The following is an 18569-nucleotide window of genomic DNA, read 5'->3' as shown; positions in this document are numbered from 1 at the left end:
CTTTAAAGGCTCTCCGTCCTGCTGCTGGCGGCTGTAAATCCCCCTGTGCTGCTGTGTGCTGGCTCTCCTCGCAGCTCCTGTGGCGCAAACCCCAGGTAGCAGATTTAAAGCAACATTCTTTGGAAAAGTTCTGATGGGAAGGGCTTGCAGAGAGCGTGAGCAATCGCGGCAGCCCTTAGAAAGCATTTTGGTTATATGGAGGGGTGATGCCCCATTTACTTAAGTTCTGTTCTCTGCCATGGCTTGGGAAAATAGACGGGTATCTGGTTTTGCTAACCTTTCACGCTGGTGTAGATGACTTCTTCTCGTTGCTTCTCCCTTTGTAGCAATATTAAAGACATCCACTCGGTGCTTGAAGTGACAGTTTATGACGAAGACCGCGATCGGACCGCTGACTTTCTAGGCAAAGTCGCTATACCATTGCTGTCTGTAAGTTTCATTCACCTGACATACCGCTCTGAATTTTTCCTGCTGAAGCTGCGGGGGGGCATGTGTGTGTGTGGAAGAAAGAAAGGGGGCGGGGGGGGGCGGGGGGGGAAGATTTGCAGCTCTGTGTCTGTCATTTCTCAACCAAGATCTGTAATAAGAACACTAAAATTTTAACATACTCAATTCACGGCCATGTTGAATCCCATGATAGTTAATTTTTCCTGACAGACTCGGTCCTGGTAATGAACAGGTACTTGTCAGACTTGCCACAGTTGTTTTGGGTTCTCTGTCAGTTTCAGCAGCTGGGGGTCAGGGGTCACCGGGGGGGTGTATTCAGCGGAGACCGCGAGACAGACGGCTGTCATGTCCTTTTCCTGCAGATTCAAAATGGTGAACAGAAAGCCTACGTCTTGAAAAACAAGCAGCTGACAGGGCCAACAAAGGGGGTCATCTATCTTGAAATAGATGTGATTTTTAATGCTGTAAGTCTTAACTTTGGCTTTTTTGTACTGCTAAAGAGTTCAGTTTCATGAAAGCTTTTGTTCCTGATTTGTAGAGAATTTCTGTCATTCCTCATTTTCTCTAAACCTTGATGTATACTACAGAATACTCTTCTGCCACTGCCTGGCACACCCACTCTTTTTGTTGCTGCTGCTCTTGCTGCTAATGTAAAGAGCGGCAACTCATGCCTCTGTGTACGTTTGTGTGTCACGGGCTTGGCAGCCATGACTTTGGAACTTCGTAATTTTTGCAAATTGAAGCATGTGTTACTACTGGGTAAGGAGCGAGTAAGCTTGAAATACTGACATACATTTTAATGCATAGGTGAAAGCCAGCATACGAACCTTAATGCCCAAAGAACAGAAGTACATTGAAGAGGAAAACAGACTGTCTAAACAGGTAAAGAGTAAGGAAACACTAATCCTTTCCAAAAGCCTTAATATCAAGTGTGCATATCCAAATATCTGGTATCGTACTGCAGAGGGTAAAGAATAACATTTTCATTACCTGTTTACAAAAGAATATGATAGGTTGGAAAAGGCAGAAACAAAATACATGGGTTTATTATGTCTCCTCTATAAACTGCAGCTTAATTTCCATGAAATACGTGAATAAGAACACAGTTGAAACCATCAGGTTCCACACATATCAGATTATAGCGCAGGTGCATGTAAACCAAGTCTTGCATAAATTTTTGCTGTTAACCTTGACCCAAAAGATCTCTGTTTGTTGCAGGGTAAAGAGTCTTTCAGCATTCTTTTAGCCAAATTTTAAATAAGTCAGTTGAGTAAGGTTTGAATCAAAGGTGAAAGCAAACTAAAACTCTTTTATTACTTCGGGGAGTCCTGTGGGTAGGAGATAGCTGGACCCTTTTTCTTTTTTCTCTGGATTTTATTGCTACACACAGTTTTAATCTTTTGGTAAAAAATACTTGAACACACATCTTACCTTTTTCCCCACTTGAACTACTTTTCATTCAGTTTTTCATGTTCCACGAATAATGTATTTTATATGGAGAGAACTGTGCTTTTGCTTGGACTATGGGAACAAGAATTTTGTTTGCAGCGAAAAGGCAAAGGTCTCAAACCTGTTTTTTATTTTGCTGCAAGCTTATAGACTCGAGCTTAATTTAAATTACCTGCTGAATGAATTTTGTATCAGTTGGATAATGTATTTCATTAAGGAAGATTTCAAGAGGTGAAATGCTTCTTTCTAATTGTTGTGAGTAATGCTGTTACTAAAGCTGCATTTTGCACCACTATTCCAGCAAAGAAGCGCCAAGGCCTTTTATTCGAGATTTGTTCTTCTACCCCCTTCTGTAACAGAAAATGGCACTGTGACTTTTGCAGATGGCAGGAGGAGTAAATTTTAAATACCCACCTTGGGTTGTTGGTGGCATTTTTTTTAGATTTTTTTAGATTAGCTTGCATGGCATAAACACCCCCACCCCCACCCCACCCCCCATAAACTTTAGGGTGGGGAAAAAAGGAATCTTTATGTATGAGTGATGTGGTTGCATTTTAAAACATCCACATCTTACCTACCTAGCATTTTCTGTGCTACTCATTACACAAATTAAACCATTCAGTGCTTTGTTAACTTTTTTTGCTTTGAGGATGTTCTCCTGCATCAAAACACAGCACAGTTATGTCTTATTTCTATATAGATTGAATGTATGCGGTTGAAGTCACTTCAATAAATACTTAAAAGCATGTGGTCAAAATACAATGCAAGAGACAAATTTGTTACAGATAAAGGAAAAGTTTGATATAAAGGGTGCAGGTTATCTTAATTGGAATGCCACAGTAATTTTGCATGGTTTCAGGTGTGTCCTGCAGCATCTTTTTAAGGAAGGCCAAAATTTTCTAAGAATGGGGAAAGTCTTGTTTACTTAATAAAACTCTGAAATCTTAGTAACAAAATCGTTCATGAAAATTTGCAAGTGGCTGTTTTTTTTAGAACTGAACAACAATTTATGTACTATTTAGAGTTAAATTCAACAAATATCAATTGACACAACTAACAAATTCTGTTTTCCAAGTCTCTTGAATTATGAACTATATTTTCTCTGCGAGCTAGAGATCTTAACATGTTATTTTCTCAATCTTCACCCAAATTAGGATGACAATATTGTAAGCATGAGACTCTTCTGAAGCTTTTGAGGGGTCTGAAACATTTTCGTTCTTTCATCTTTTTAACAGCTACTTTTAAGAAACTTTGCCCGGATGAAGCGTTGTATCATGGTGCTCATAAATGCCGCCTACTACATTAGCAGTTGCTTTGATTGGGATTCTCCCCCAAGAAGTCTTGCTGCTTTTTTGGTATGATCTACTTTATGTTATTGTTGATCATCCTGGTGTGTTTGTGTTCCAGACTGAGGGATAACACAGTGTTGATGTGGGGGGTGTTCTTTTTTAATTTATGTAGAACATTGCGTTATGAAGATAAACGTAAATCAGGTTCACTCACGCTTTTTAAAAAAGTAATTAAGTTTAAAATACCACACAAACAAGACAGAAAGTTGTGGGGTTTTATTTATAGTTGTACAAATAACATAAGCAAGTGATACAACTCAAAATACAGTCAGGAAACTATGGATGATGTATTTTGAGCTTGTCACACATTACTTCCGTTAAATTTTGTTTGGCCCCTTTGTATGTTGCATATTTACTCTAAAACTTGTTGTGAATATTTCATGAGTTCTTTTACATATCATGAATGTAAAATTGGGGGTATTTTGTCCTCCACATATCAATGTGTTACACCTATAACTTTTTTTAGAAGTACAAAACTCTGGACCCAAATAGTTTCTTCCTTACTCAGATTTAGTATTCTTAGTTAAAAAAACAAAACAAACACAACCAGCCAAACAATTTAAAAATCATTAGTGCAAAGAAACTAGTACCTTTTAGGCATCAAGTTCTGGTCACTGTTCAGTTTTTAGACAATTCAATTTTAGTGATTTAAATGAAGCTGCTATTGCTCCATAAAACATTACCTTCATTAATATTAACCTTTACTTTCCTGTTAAATTTTTAAAATTCCAAGCATAATTGTAGATTATAATATGTTACCCAGGTGACTACCTTTTTATTTTCAAAATCTTACGAGATACAAACAAGACCAGAGTTCCTGTTTGTTTTTTGCCTGAGGGAGTCCCACCAGGAGTAAAAATGTGTGCATGGACACACTGCCTGGAGTACCTAAATTTATTGGCTGAAATACTGAAGTTACGAGCTTCTCTGCCATGAATTTGAACAGGGAATGGTTTTCTTTTCTTTCTTTGAATAAATTACAGAGGGAGTCTGGTGACAATGTTCCTGCCTTGGGTGCCTGAAGCTCAGGTGCCCCAAATTTGGAAAAATCAAACCAGGCATTGGAGCTGGCTGCACTAGAGTGGTAAATGGGGTGCTTTGGTGTGTCACTAGATCATGCTGTTTTTCAGGAACGAACTTCCAGCTGGGCTTCGTTCATGCTATGTGACTGACTATAATGCCCCTGCATGGCCTGTCAAAGGGTGGCAGCACGCTTTCCATCCTTGGTTGCAGTGTTTATCAGGAGTACAGGAGATAGTGTGCTGGTCAAACACTCAGGGGTTTTATACTACTACTGATGTCTGCAGCAACCACACCGTGCAAAAATCTAAATATACTTGCTGCTGTTCACTGTAGAGAGATGATCTATCTTTTCAGTATCAAATGATCAACATTTCATAGGAATATGCAGGCTTGTACATAAAACTCAGATGTTCATGTTGGTATTACTGCTCCAGGTACTAGAAAGTACTTGTCTGTCTTAAGTCTAATTTTAACATGGATATGGAACACTCATTACTGCTGGAAGAAAGGGAAATGAAAAAACATCCTAATCTTTGGGGCAAATTAAATTCTTTCCTTCTCACGGTGCACTGCTGTGGCTGTGGTGGAAGTTGTGCTGCCATTAAATTGTTATTGTTTCTTATTGTAGAAGAAATTCAGTTTCATAATTAATTGGAAATACGTAAAACACGGAACTTGAGCAGAGAGGTCTATAGGCAGTATACATCATTATTGTGGTTATAATGTATTGCAGTAGAAACATGCTCCTGATTTTTTTTATATATATATATATATATATTCTTTTTTTATATGTGTATTTATCTCAAAAGCCTCCTTTTCTTAGTTTCCTTTTAGTACTTGTTTTGGTATGTGGTGGTTGTAGTAGCTGTGGATATATTACATCTTCATCAGTGCTGTGACTTCACAGATGTGTTCATGCTCTGCATCTGCAGTGCATCCTGCACTTTTCAACTTGATGTTATTCTCTCCAAGGGTCACATCATCCCTCTGGGCAAAAACAAAATTGATAAGTTTTTGCTAGCCAAGGCGAATCTACAGTAACTTCTATCATGGTTGTAAGCTTTGGATTTAGGTGGTTTCTGGAGTTTCATAGTGATCATAGGCCCTTGAAAAATCTTGAGAGCGTTCCACTTGCACGTGTAATGCTGAATTATGCTTGCACTAAGGTTACGCTTGAATTTAATAGAGGCTATAAAAAAAAGCTGTACTTAAATGTATCATTTTCATCTCTTCACTATTGTACAAATCGTATCTCCTCTTGAAGTTGTCTCCCAGAGGTTAGAGAATGTCACAGTGAAATGTCAGTGCCAGAAGGGAGATGAGAAATGGGCCATTCTGGATGTTTCCAGCTCTGCATGCAGGCTAATAAATAATGTACGAGAAGTAAACTTTTAAACTAACCGTTCCTTCCTTCCTGTTGGATTGGAAGCTCTATTTTGATGGATAACTTCCTGACACAGATTTACAGCCATTTCACGGGAGTTGCATGTGTGAGGGTTGATTTGGCAGATGTCCCATTGCCCCGGGTTCTTGGCATTACTGTTACAGGGACCCTTGTCTCGTACCACACCCCTGTCTTCACTTGCTGATGGGACTGCTGTTACAGAAGACCACAGGTGAAGAAGTTCTGGGAGACTAGCTCAGGTTTTGGAAATACAGTTGTAATTAATAAGAAATATCGGGAAAGGAGGGCTAGTCTTTGGAAGCTCACAGAAAGCCTGGATTAATGTGGTGGTCTGTAATAAGCTGCAGTTCCTTTATGCTCTTGGCACACTGAAGTGTTTACTGCAGCTCTTTTTAAAGTCATTCTCCTTTGAGAATCACAGTGTTGCTCATCGGGACTACAAGTGTTCACTGGAGGGGCTTGCTGATTATTTATGCTCCGGGACTTAGATGTCTCAAACCTGTACGTTATTTGGGACATTTTAGGAAAGGAAATGCTTTATCAAAGGTTTGGGGTGTCTCAAATCTGGCCAAAGGCACCAGCTCAAGAACCAATGCTGCCCATGCTGTGCCTAGAGGTACATAAACCTGGAAGTTTTCAGGGACCTACATTGTGTCATTACTCAACTAAACATTTTGCCTGTTTCTGTTGAACTTCATAAGCTCACTGCCTTCACTGGGGCTTTTGTCTCAATGACTTAAATTTTTGACCCCCCCTTTTGTTTTCTGTGCCTCAGTACTTTACAGCAGAAGAATGATTGCTACCCAGACATAATTTTTTGTATTTTCTTGGTAGTATAACTGTGACATATTATTAGCTGTTACTTTTCAGATATCCAAAGATCTTTGTAAATAGCTCATGAAGCATAGGTGGATCTGCCTAGAATATGACTTTGGAGTGGAACCATCAGAAGATTTGATATTCTCTCCTCCTTTTTTCATATTTTTTCCCTGTCAAATAAAGGAAGTGTATAGCAACAATGTTAAATTAATGTTTCAGTTCCAGAACAGCTTTATTATATCACATATAGCTCTGTAATATTGAGGCTGATCAAGAATTTGTTCCGTGCTTGTGTTTATGCTTGTTAAGCACCTAATGCAAAGGAAAAGAATAGGATACATAGAGACCACCTTTGCTGTAAATTCACATGATTTTCTCTATTTAAAACAGACCATTGGATTATTTAGCCATTAATTTTTATGTATTTTAAATTCAGTGATTAATATGGTATGTTTCAGTTAGAAGAACTTTTATTAGAGTATGCAAAAGTGGATGTTTTTTCTTTCGATTAATCTACTGTGGGCACTGAAATGTCTACTAAATTGGGCCTAATTTCCATTAGCTTCTTGACCAGACATTTGTGTTCTTGCAGATGTCAGTGGGTGCAACGTAGGGGGAAAAAAAGTGTTCACTCTCTTTTTCCAATACTGCCATTTCTCACTGTAATGAGCACAAAAATAATTGGACAACTGAGCTATCAGTAAAAGGACACACTTCAACGTGAGTCAATGAATTATTTTACGGGACAAACTTTAATCTTTAAATGTGATTGTAGATAATTTGTGCTACCATCTGTCCATTTGGAATTCTTTTAGCCTTTTCAGTCGTTATACAGTAAGTGCTGCTGTGTTTAACATTAACATTTGATATTTTACACATTTAATTTCTGTACTGCTGCATGGTCCTTGGGGAGCTTCGCTCTAGTGCTACATGAGAGAGACAAAGTATTGATCAGTTAACATTTCAGCTACATTTATGTATGTCGCAAAATTAATGAAAATGCCAGACAAAAATGTCAGAGTGCACAAAAAGGTAGAATTTAAATTTGGTAGTTTAATGAAAAGTTTAAGATGTGCATTATCAAAAATGTCCCCTTGCCTTTAAAGTACAATTCATAACTGAGTAACTAAAGGGAACGACATATTTTACTTAGAGGAACATTGAACATGAAATATGAAGGAATATATAATCTTCAAAGTGTTTGGTATCCCAAAATGGCCTCAGTAAAGCACTTTAATTGCCTGGTTGAACATTTAACTGTTACTCGTAAAATAAACTTGTTTCCTTTCTCATTTGGAAGCAGAGTTCACCCAATAACATGTACTTCTCAGTGTGTCCTCGAATTACAGCTTTCTATGAACATGTTGTCCTATTCCTGTTCCTGTTCCTCTGAATCCTTCTATATGTGTGTATGCATGCACATAGAAAATGCTTCTCTTTCTTAGGCTTTGAAATATTGATAAAATGACTCTCCCTGCATGCAAGTCACTTGTCATGTCTAACTCACCTTCACTTTATCTTCTAACATTACACAATTCATGTGTGAAAATGACATAACAGTGTCCCTAGCCTTTGATTAAGTGTTAGTTCTCTTGCACGTACATCATTTAGTTGTGGTGGTGTCATGCTAATTAATTGAAACTGAGAAGGAAACAGCAGAAAAAAGAGTTGGTCCCTTGCAGGAAATGAGACATTAAAGTAATTTTGGTTTTTTCCTATTTTTCCCTGTTAAAAAGGGAAATTATAACTGCTGTGTATTTCAGAAGCAACTTTCACCCAAAGCTGACAGAGATTATGTTTTAGGGAGGATTTAATATGGTACTGTCAGGAGTGGGGATGCACTTGTGTTAGTTATTAAATATTTTCCTTGTTTTCCACACTAATTGTAGGAGAATCAGAATTGTGCAGATATATTTCAAAGCTCGTAAATTTTGCCACTGTTGATACCATAACTGAGGACATAAACACCTTCAAATTGCTTTTTACTAAACCTGGGTGAAGTGGACCATCAGATTGTCTTTTGCCACCTGTTGTCTAGAATTTGAAATTGGAAGAATTGCTGCTAAGGTAGTTGCAAAAACTTCTTACATCCTAAAAAAGCCTTTCCAAAAATGCCTGTTACTGTCAAAACTTCCTGTTCTCAAAAGAGAGATTTGCAGAGGTAAAGTGACATGGCAATGGCAAGGCCAGGTACAAGATTAATATCTGATGGAGGTTGCACACATGTGCAAGAGTCTTTTCAGCTCTTTGTCAGCTGTATCTTCACCAGAATGAAAAAGAATGAAGTAGATCAGACTGCTGCACTTTTGTTTTTTCAGAAGTAAAGCAGACAAGAAGAAAAGTCATATAAATCCTGTTTCCTCTTTCCTGGTTTTTATGTAGACTAGCAGAACTAATGTGAGACTGCTGCAAAAACGCAGTGGGATTTGTGCTTTCTGCAACACTTTGCTATACTGTGTGCCAGATTTTAGAAAGTGGAATAGGAAAGAAAAAAATATGTAGCAGATCCTGGGGTATATAAGCATTAAAATCCATTAACCATTCATACCTAAAGAACATACCAGCAGCACCAGCAATTCAAAAAACTCTCTGTACTTAGCTATAACACTTCAGGAATGATGCTGGTGTGGAGATACCTGGTGTCGTCAAGCCACATCTTGTGTTTGGCACATTGCACATCTGATACAAGGAAAGAGTGGGCAATATTTATATACATTAAAATTCCTATTTATTTTGTTTTTTAAAAATTGCTTTCATTTTACTTCCTTTACAGGGTGAGTGCCTACTTGCTACATCAGTTTATCAGTGTGATTCATTGCCTAAGTGCAGACTTGGTGCAGATTTTGTTTACCTTAAAGCATCCCGTGTGCTGCCCAGCTGCTGTTCCAGGAGGGCATGTGTCTGTCTGAGGGTGTGCATCATCTCTGTCACCTCTGTCCTCACCATCCAAGTGCCTGGGGTACCCACTGCAGGCTGTCTGAAATGCCACCAGCTCTCCCTTTAGGCACTGTAATTGCTCCATTAGCTGTTTATTTTGCCTGCGTATCTATTTTAGGTACTTACCATAATCTTAATGTGTTCAGTCTCAAAACCACCTATGCGGTGTGTGGAAATACTCCCCTTATTTTGATTTCTGAAACAGGAAATACACAGCAGAGTAGAGCATTTGTATCCCACGTGTTGGACTTTTCCCTTCACTACCAGACCGTTTTTCTCACCTGTTTTCCTTTTGTTCCTATTTGGAAAACTGACAGCTTTGCAGTGAAAGTATTTGATTATCAAAGCTTGTAGAATGCTATTATAGCTTTATACACCAAGCCTGACACACAGAAGCGTGGTTGGTCAACAATTATAGAAATTAACAAAAACAGTTACTGTTCAGCATTCAGTGTTGCCTAAAAAGTTCTAAAAGCTTAGATTTCTTCCTAAGGCAGTGGTGTGACTAGAAATCTAGGCAGCCAGTTTATGTGAGTTGCAGTTTTGCTCTGGAGTAGTTTTCCCATAACGCTAATTATGTACAAGGCCATCCCCAGCTGCCTGGTGTTGGCTGTGGCCCCTCTTGCTTTCTGTGTTTGGAAGGTTGCAGGGTGCTTGCACTGGAGCCAGCCTGGCAGTGTGTCCAGAGAGGAGCAGCTTTGCATCATGTATTCTTCTTACTTGTGCTTTCCTCTCGAGTGCACAAAACTCTCCTGAATACAAAACCTTGCGCTTGAAAGATTTCAGATAGCATGGATATTAGATTTGGATAATTATTCAGTAACGGTGTTCTAAGGAGTAAGTAGTTGTGTACCCTGTCATCATCGGGTTCCCTGAGCTTCTATTTCACAGTTGTCGCAGGAAATCTTGGCCATTTAGACTTTCATTAAAATAGAGAACATGGGTGGATTATAAAATATCTTACTTTTTCATCGTCTTTTAGTTGTGAGTCATATGAGAACTAAAACATTATAAAATCATCTTACAAAGAGTGTTTTACTTCCTTTTTATTTAGCAGCGGTAGGTATTGATAATGGTATGCTTTGAAGTGGAAGAACTATGGGACACACTGGTTTTACTGGACCATAATAGTTAAAAAAGTCAATAGTTAAAATAATATAATGCAATATTTTGCAGGAAGTTTCAGTGTAGTAAAGACAGAAGCAATAACCAAGTATGTCATGTGCTGGTGAGGGTAGCCCAAGTAAGGAAGATCAAGCAGAGAAGCAATGTTTCGTAGCCTTTGAAAATTTGGTGTGAAAAAGACTTAGAAAGGACAGCCTGTTCAGAAATTAAGCTACCAGTTTCTTCCTAATGGTCCTTAAGGAATCTTCAACGTGCTTATCCCTCCCCATAGAGTAGTCACTTGCTTATTAGGAACGTAGCTGTTAGCCGATGTTGTAAGGATCTGTACCTTGGTGGATGAATTAAGAAAAAAACAAACAATTTTTAATGTGCTGGACTTTACTGGAGTGAAAACACTTAGGATAACTTCGTAATGTTTCAGATATGCACCATGAAAATATTTGTCCTGCTTATATTGTTTAACATGCAAGTTCATATTTTCAGTTTTGATTGCAGAACATGAAATCCAGGCTGTTAATATAAAAAAAGCGCTTAGAAAATATTTTGTTTCTGCTAGCACCACGCATGCTGTATGACTAACATTGGCTTTATTGGTGTTGTAAGTAAGATTTTTCTTAGAAGAAAAACACCCCTAAGTAAGCATTGCAAAAGTTACATGGGAAGTTTAGTCCCTTTTTCCTAAAAAAAAGGACTGTCTGCCACACACAGCTTTATCCTACATTTTTGGCAAAAGAGAGATGCTGCACGCTTCCCATTCCAAAAATGGCTGGTTTGGACCAGGGAGAGTTTGAAAGCTTGCTTCCCACTTGGAAATAACTAGCAGGTGGCGATGCCGCTTGTGATGATGATGTCCAAAACTGGCAGAACTGGCAGGGAGAGTGAAGGATTAGTCTGTTCCCCTCCATACAGTAGGAAACTGAAGTGAAAAATGGCTCTGTCATTCTGCTGTCCCCTTTCTTGTGGCCCCTCTGCCTTCCTCCTTGGCATGAGGTGGGCTGTCCATGCAAGAAACTTTATTTTCAACTGAACTCCATTAAGATTTATGTAGGAGAGTCCTGTGAAGGAACAGGGCATTTACAACTAAACTAGGAAAGCTGCTTATTTTCCTGGTTAGGGAAACCTGCTTGTGACAGGGTGTGAAAAAGAAGTAGCACTAGAAGTTGTCTGTTGCTTGGGATAATGTGTCTCTTTGTGCACTGAGTAGACCGTCTTAATTTCAAGGGAACAAACCACTGAAGTACAGTGTTACAGAACACTTAAGTTTACAAGTGGTGGATTATTTTTTTTTCCTTCTACATTAGGCATGATTTACACAGCACATTATTAACATAATCTTTATTGTATAGTTTAGTCAGGGTAAACAGTGTTTCCACCCAGGGTGTTTCCATACCTGAAGAATTAAGATTAAATCTGTTCTTTCAGAAAAATGATGCTTCCCTGAAACACCTTTCCACACGCTTTTCCCCCTTCCCCTCCTGGGTGTTGGCCCAAGGCAGCAGCTGCAGATCTCAGTGACAAGCCTGCATTGAGCAGATGACTGTCTAGGCAGAATATTTGCTTAAATACCTTAATTAGGGGCCAAACTAGTGGTTGCAAAGTTGTGAAGAAAATCCTTACATAGCCTTAGCCATGTTATTGGTAAACGTTGGGTGCTTGTGATGGCTGTTCCTTGCACAGTAACCTTCTGCAGGGGTCATGGCAATATAAAGAGGAGCAAAAACTGCCTTGAAGACCCTTTTAGTTAACTATTAAGGCAAGAAACAATGTTTTCTAGATAGTTTGTTAAGACATGAAACAGAGTGTGGGTAGAATGTTAAGTTTTTACCGAGTGTCGTGCTTAAGTGATCTAGCCTCTGCAGGAAAGGAGAATTTCAGCTGACCTTGAAATAAAGAGCCTGTAAACCTCATAGCCACTTGTTTGATAGAAACAGCATTGGTTTGTTGGGTTGGGTTTTTTTTTCCAGTTTATTTTTCAAAAGAAAAGTAATGGGTGTTTATATCCCCAAATCTGTTCATTACTTTTCAATAAGCAAGGAGACATAATTTTAAAGCATGATTTATTTTGGTTTCATTGGTAGATTTTATTTATTCTAGGTAAGTATTAACACTTACCCAGTAGAGATAACTTAATGTTGTGACCAGAATTGTTACTGAAGAGAAAAAAAATAAATGAATAACTGTAAGCCAAATGGCTGCAGCTGATACTGAATAGACTTGCATGGCAGATCTTTGGAGTTCATACGTTTCCATGAATAACATCCACACAATTACTGTAGCTCTGAAGTTACGAGATACCAACTGCTTTCCAGAGATACAAGTACTCTAGAAGAACCCACTGATCTGCAAAAGCTGAAAATTGGCATAATTTAGTCTTGTTTATTCGAGATTGACGCTGCTCTCACAGCTATTATTAGCACTGCAAAGTTACCTGTTAAAACCGGTATTATGCAATTGGAACTTCTTGGGCAATTAGCGTGCAGCACCGGCTGAATGGGAGACATGATTTTCTTTCCACAGTTGTATAGTAGCTGTGATTAGACATGCCTGTATTCCAGTTCTAATTGACTGGCCTCAATAAGTAGACACTGCTCATTAATGAACACAGACAGACACTTCCTAACCCATTAAAAAAATAAAAAAGGTAGCGGAGAAATGTGCTCAAAAATGAATAAAATTAATTCTGTTTTGATATACTGAATACGTATTTTGCATTCAGTGCTACAGAAAGTGGCACTGTATACTTGAGAAAGCTATGGTTAAATAAAAAATCAAGCCAATATTAACATGTGTCTGTGATTCTCTGCACTCGGTACATCCCCTCTAAATAATAACTGGAGGGATAAACACATTAAGCTGAAGGTAAATCTCTACTTTAATAATAGCCATTGCACGACTAATGTATGAGTTTTTTCTGTTTCCTTGTATTCCTCCTCAGTCTTTAAGTGCACGAGTGCATGGAGTCTCTCTGGCTTGAGATGCACCTTTCCAGACTGTTCTCATCCTAATAAAGTCAGCTTGTATGATATTTCTGTTCTTGCTCTGTCTTTTTCTGGAGCTTATTTATAAGGGAGAGGAAAAATCTCTTCCATATCTCAGACCAGGAGGCACAGGTGTGCGTATCTGAAACTCTTTATTTTCTAATGACAAATTCTTCCATTTCCAAGAAAAGTATATTTTTAATAATGAAATTCAGCTAATTCCTTTGAAGATAGGTGATCAGTACTGTAAAAGATACTGTTAATGGTTTATTTATATTGTTAATGATTATTTAACCCTGTTTTCCTTAACAAAGACAAAATTGGTATTTTTCATGTGGTATACAATATCCTTTTTGCTGTTTTCCCTCAAGTACCTCTAGTAACCAACAGATACTGTATCCCTTTAACATCGTTGAAAAATTTAAAAGTAGGTATTTTTAGTATTTGCTGCCATCTTAATTATTACTTGCTTAAAGCACCACTGTTAGCAGAGGGATTATGAGTTAATAAAAATGTCATAGTACTAGTGTATAAAACACAATATAATTTTCCCAAGATAATGATTAACAGCGTAAGGCCGCATTAACAACACTTAATGCTCATTCTCTAAATGTGCTTTACTGTCACCTTTTAGGAATAGTATCTAAATAATGTAGCAAGTAAACATGGAAACATTTTGGAGTGATTTATTTTGAAAAAGAGGTAAATAATGAAGTCTCTCGTTTGAGCTTTGTTTTGGCGTTCTGTCACTATCTTCGTAGTGTTACAGCTTCACATGAATCTGAATAGCGTTTTTAAGACTGGATGTTAAGCTTCCCTAGCACAAGTCCAGTGAAACACATTAAAAAGTTATTTATTCATCACAGTCTATTAGCTAGAGCATTTGGAAAATAACTTGAGTGTGCTTGTAGGTCATTATTATGTCAGTATTCCTTTCACATACAAGGATCACTTCAGGTGCGCGTTGCGGTTTTTTAACCTTTTAAGAGATTTTTTTCCTTGTTCCAAGGCTGCTTCAGATTTTGATTAGCTACCTTGATTCCATCAGTATGAACGAGATACATCTCTATAAGTTATTGATTTGCTTGGGCATACTTCTTGGCTTATTGGGGGTGGATAGCTCCCGGGTCAGCCTGTCTAATGGATGGTGGAGTGCACTGGAGCTACCCGCCGCAGCAGGGGCTGCCCACCTGGGTCAGCTGCCCCCCTGCCTCCCCACCTGGGTACCTGCAAGCTGAGCCGCATCCCATTCAGCGTGGCAAGAACGGCCCCATTGTCGCGGGAAGAAGCATTTGTTTCTGGGGGGGAAAGTTATTCCAGTTCTACTTCTGAATGAAAGGCAAGGCTGTTATGACTCAAGGGATATTAGGCCTCACTGCTTTTTTGGGAAAACAAATTTGCTGTAACTTTATCTGTAATTTAGTACTGCACGGGTGCAAATAGAGTCTACATTGTGTGGAACAGGAGGCAGAATTAAGGGTTTGTTAAAGCCATAAAAGGGTTGGGTGACCATTTGTTTCCGAAAGCAGCTTTATCGGAGCCATAGTTTTTTGGGGTTGGGGGTGGGAAAAAAAATCGTGATGGCCTTGCTGTTAACTCTGTTTTGAATTTGCTTCAAAAGCAGTACTGAAGAAGTAAGCTTTCTGTCTATATGGAGAATATGGCAAAATTACAAGTTTCCCTAAAGTGAAGGCACACCTTTTGACTTGACCAACAGCCTCCCAGTGAAGGCTGCTCAGATCTTTTTCTGAAAGTCCTATTTTTTTTCCATTCTCCCAGTAAATGTGGCAGAGCTTTGCTCTTCCCAAGTTCCACTTTTCCTGAAGAATATATCAAAATGCTTAACTAAAATTTCCCTTTCATTGGTTGATTCTTGATTAATTGTCAGCATTTGGTAGGAAGAAATAATATTAATTGCTTAAAACCTTTGTCCTGTATGCATAGGAAAACTAAGCCCTGCAAATGGTGCAGCAGAAACTGGTCCAAATCAGTTGAGTATTTTATTCTGTAAAAGTTCATTTTTACAGCTGTGTGCCTGTTCGCTGCCTTACATCCTGATTAGGCAGTAAACGTGCAAACTACTTTCTTCATATTCTTTCTCTTCTTATTTAATAGAAAAAAAATCCAATCCGGTTGTAGGAGTTTGATCTCGCTGATTAGCAAAGTTAAAGTTAAGAACTTAATGTGGTTTCTAATCATGTGGCAGCTGTCATTAGTGAGTGACAATGTAGTTAATCCCCCCCGACACACAGCCCTGCTCCTCCATTCTCCCCAGCGCAGAGGCAGCCACCTCCAGGCACACTCCCAGCTGAAGCTGGGAGCAGGGAGTGCGTATCTGACCCCGGGATCTGAACCTGGGAATCTCTGGTTAGTACGCTTCATTGCCTCCAGATCACTGCGCTCACCCTTCTGCTCCTTTACTTACAATGTCTAATACGCCTAATTTAAATTAGATTATTTTAATTAAATCATTCAACGGTTTCTCACAGTGCGGGATAGTTAAGGGCTGTAGCTGACGGTGTTTTAAATCAGGTGTTTCCACTTGATCGGAGCAATGTTGGTGAGCTGAGGATGAGCGTGGGTTCTGGCGCTGGCAGAGCAGAAGGTGTGTGTGAAGAGGCAGTCACAAATTTAACTGGGACAGGGGGCCACCGCAGTGATGCACATCAGTAGCGTTCCTGCCGGTATGTTTCTCTCGACATTGTGCCACCAGCGCTGGGTCCAGAGCTTGCAGGGGAGGCAAAAGGCTGAGCCAGGGAGCCTGTGATTTCTGATGGAAATAAAGCTCATCTCAGTTTATCTCGGGATTTGAGCAGTCCTGTCACTTGCCAGTCAGCGAGTGTGATGCATTCTCTGCTGCATCATCGGCCAGGATTTTTCATAGGTAACTCCCGACAGCTGATGGCACTGCACCCCGGTCCTCTGAGGCTGGCATTTATTTTGTTTTCTGCAGGCATCCACCCTTTCTCACATTTCTTCTAATAAAAACTGAAATATTCCCCTCCCCCGTGTTAGACAGCAATGTAAACCCCGAAACCTGAAGAATTCTAATGCAGGAGGAGTGCTTTCGAACGGGCTGTCTGTGCTCTAAAATGTGGTTATAGACTAATTACATTCTGTTGTCTGCCTTGCAATGACAAATATGGCCCTTCTTTGAGGCCACTTTAAGATCTGGACCATCGAACCGACACCCCCACGTACCTCTGAAATACAGGAGTATCTGCTTGCTCTATGATGGATCTAGTCCCTGCTGACTTTTGATTTTTAGAACTACTAGTCGAATATAAATTGGTTAAAAAATGACAGATTATTTCTGGGGGCGTTTTCAGCGTTCACCTTCATGATGGTTGCATTTTTTTAAGTTAATGCAGTTTAAAAATAATTTTAAGTTTCCCAACACGAAGGAAAGAAATGAGATATTGGATTCACGAACAAAAGCTTTATTGGTTTATGACAAGTAATCCATCTTTTTGTATTAGTGTAGCATTCTACCCCAGATTATTTTTCATAATTGATAATTTGTGAGTCATATATTTGTTATCTATTCTTTTATGGGTTTCTAAATAGTGAATGATGTCAAAGGTCATTGAGCTTTCATAAAGGAAATGTTTTTTATTTTATTTTTTAAGTTTTGATTGGTGTTTTAAGGAACTTTGTGAACATTTCAGGGAAAAGTACAAAGAAAATGATAGCAGTTTTGCTGGTAGGAACTTCATGCAGCATACTCTCACAGCAATTCAAAGAAGAAATTAACATTAGGACACATATGAAGCACTATAGCAGGGCAAAAATGTTTAACTAGAACTATTTTACATTAGAGGTCAATTATGATTTATGTAATAGTGGTTAAGTTTTAAGAAGTTGGAAATGCATGTGTTGCATATGCATGCAGCTAAATTAAGAATATTTGCATGTGACTGGTACGTTTTGATTTTTTTCCTTATCAGAAATATTTCTAAAGTGATCAACAAGCCATTGTTTTCCTTCTACCATGAAACTAGGGGGGGGGGTGTGTGTGTGCAGTTGTAGGCATGTGCCATCACCACTTTTTGGAAGAATTTAATACCTGTTACAGATTAAGAAAATCTTAACACAGAAAAAAACCCCTATCTCTGCCTCTAATGTATTAGAAGACACAAAAATGAAGTTATACATTGATACATTAGTTTGGCACAGGCAAGTAATTAATAAAAAAAGGTGGGAATATGATGTAAAATTTAGTTAGCCTAATGAGAAAGCTGGTAGGAACTTTGTTTCTCTTGCAACCCATGAACATTACCACTGACTGCTCACAGAGCTCTCTGATGCAATTAAAAATTGGGAGAACTGAATAAAATATGAATAAGTGCAATCAGTGGGAAAAGGCAACTTAAATTACAGACAACTATATAGGAGGCATAAAATATTTTAAAATTAATTAAATATTAATTTCAGAGCAAAGTTGTTATGAATATACTGTTACAGCTTGTGTGGTTCTCTCTTCCACATTCATTTAAATGTCCTCTGAACGGTTTAATTATAGTGAGACATTTCTATTAAAAAAATGATTCAGGAGTATCTTCTTAATTAAAATAGAATTGAGATCATTTAATTGTGATGTAATTATATTATTACATGTGGAATGTCATTAAAATAATGTAAACATTTTTTTTCTAATTTCTAAATATAAGAAAAAGAATAGCTGATAGATTTTGGTAAAACTATTCTTGAAATTTCATCTGAAAATCATGAATAATTCAATATTTTGCAAAATTATTTGAATCTCAAGTCATTAACAATATTAGTAGGACCAATATATTTTGTCCTTAAGGGATATTTTAGTTACCTAAGAACCAAGCAAGAGTTAAGTATCTTTCCTGAATAGTTTTTATTATTTTGTTCCATAGTGTTCAGCAGTAAAGCTGTTTCTTCTCTAAGATATTTTTCTTTTTAAACCAAAGCTTATGTTGGCTTTTTAATTTTTTTCCCCCAATAATGTTTCCAGCCAAGCTGGTATCAGTTAGTAATGTATCCTAACTATTTCAGAAAAGTGCGTAA

General features: G+C 38.2%; 1 protein-coding gene across 8 annotated transcripts in view; it reads left to right on the top strand.

Annotated features, from left to right (window-relative positions):
* The window catches only part of MCTP1 (multiple C2 and transmembrane domain containing 1), a 187377-nt gene that overhangs the window by 89884 nt on the left and 78924 nt on the right, over positions 1-18569 (top strand). For all 8 annotated transcript variants that reach the window (XM_056325793.1, XM_056325792.1, XM_056325791.1 and 5 more), the window contains 4 exons: positions 327-429; positions 810-911; positions 1255-1329; positions 3132-3251. In XM_056325793.1, the coding sequence (XP_056181768.1) occupies positions 327-429; positions 810-911; positions 1255-1329; positions 3132-3251 (400 nt within the window). The remainder of the gene's footprint in view (positions 1-326; positions 430-809; positions 912-1254; positions 1330-3131; positions 3252-18569) is intronic.

This window comes from Falco biarmicus, chromosome Z (assembly GCF_023638135.1).
Source record: "Falco biarmicus isolate bFalBia1 chromosome Z, bFalBia1.pri, whole genome shotgun sequence".
Classification (NCBI taxonomy): domain Eukaryota; kingdom Metazoa; phylum Chordata; class Aves; order Falconiformes; family Falconidae; genus Falco; species Falco biarmicus.
The sequence above is the reverse complement of the archived record's forward strand: the minus strand, read 5'-3'. Positions and strand labels throughout refer to the sequence as shown.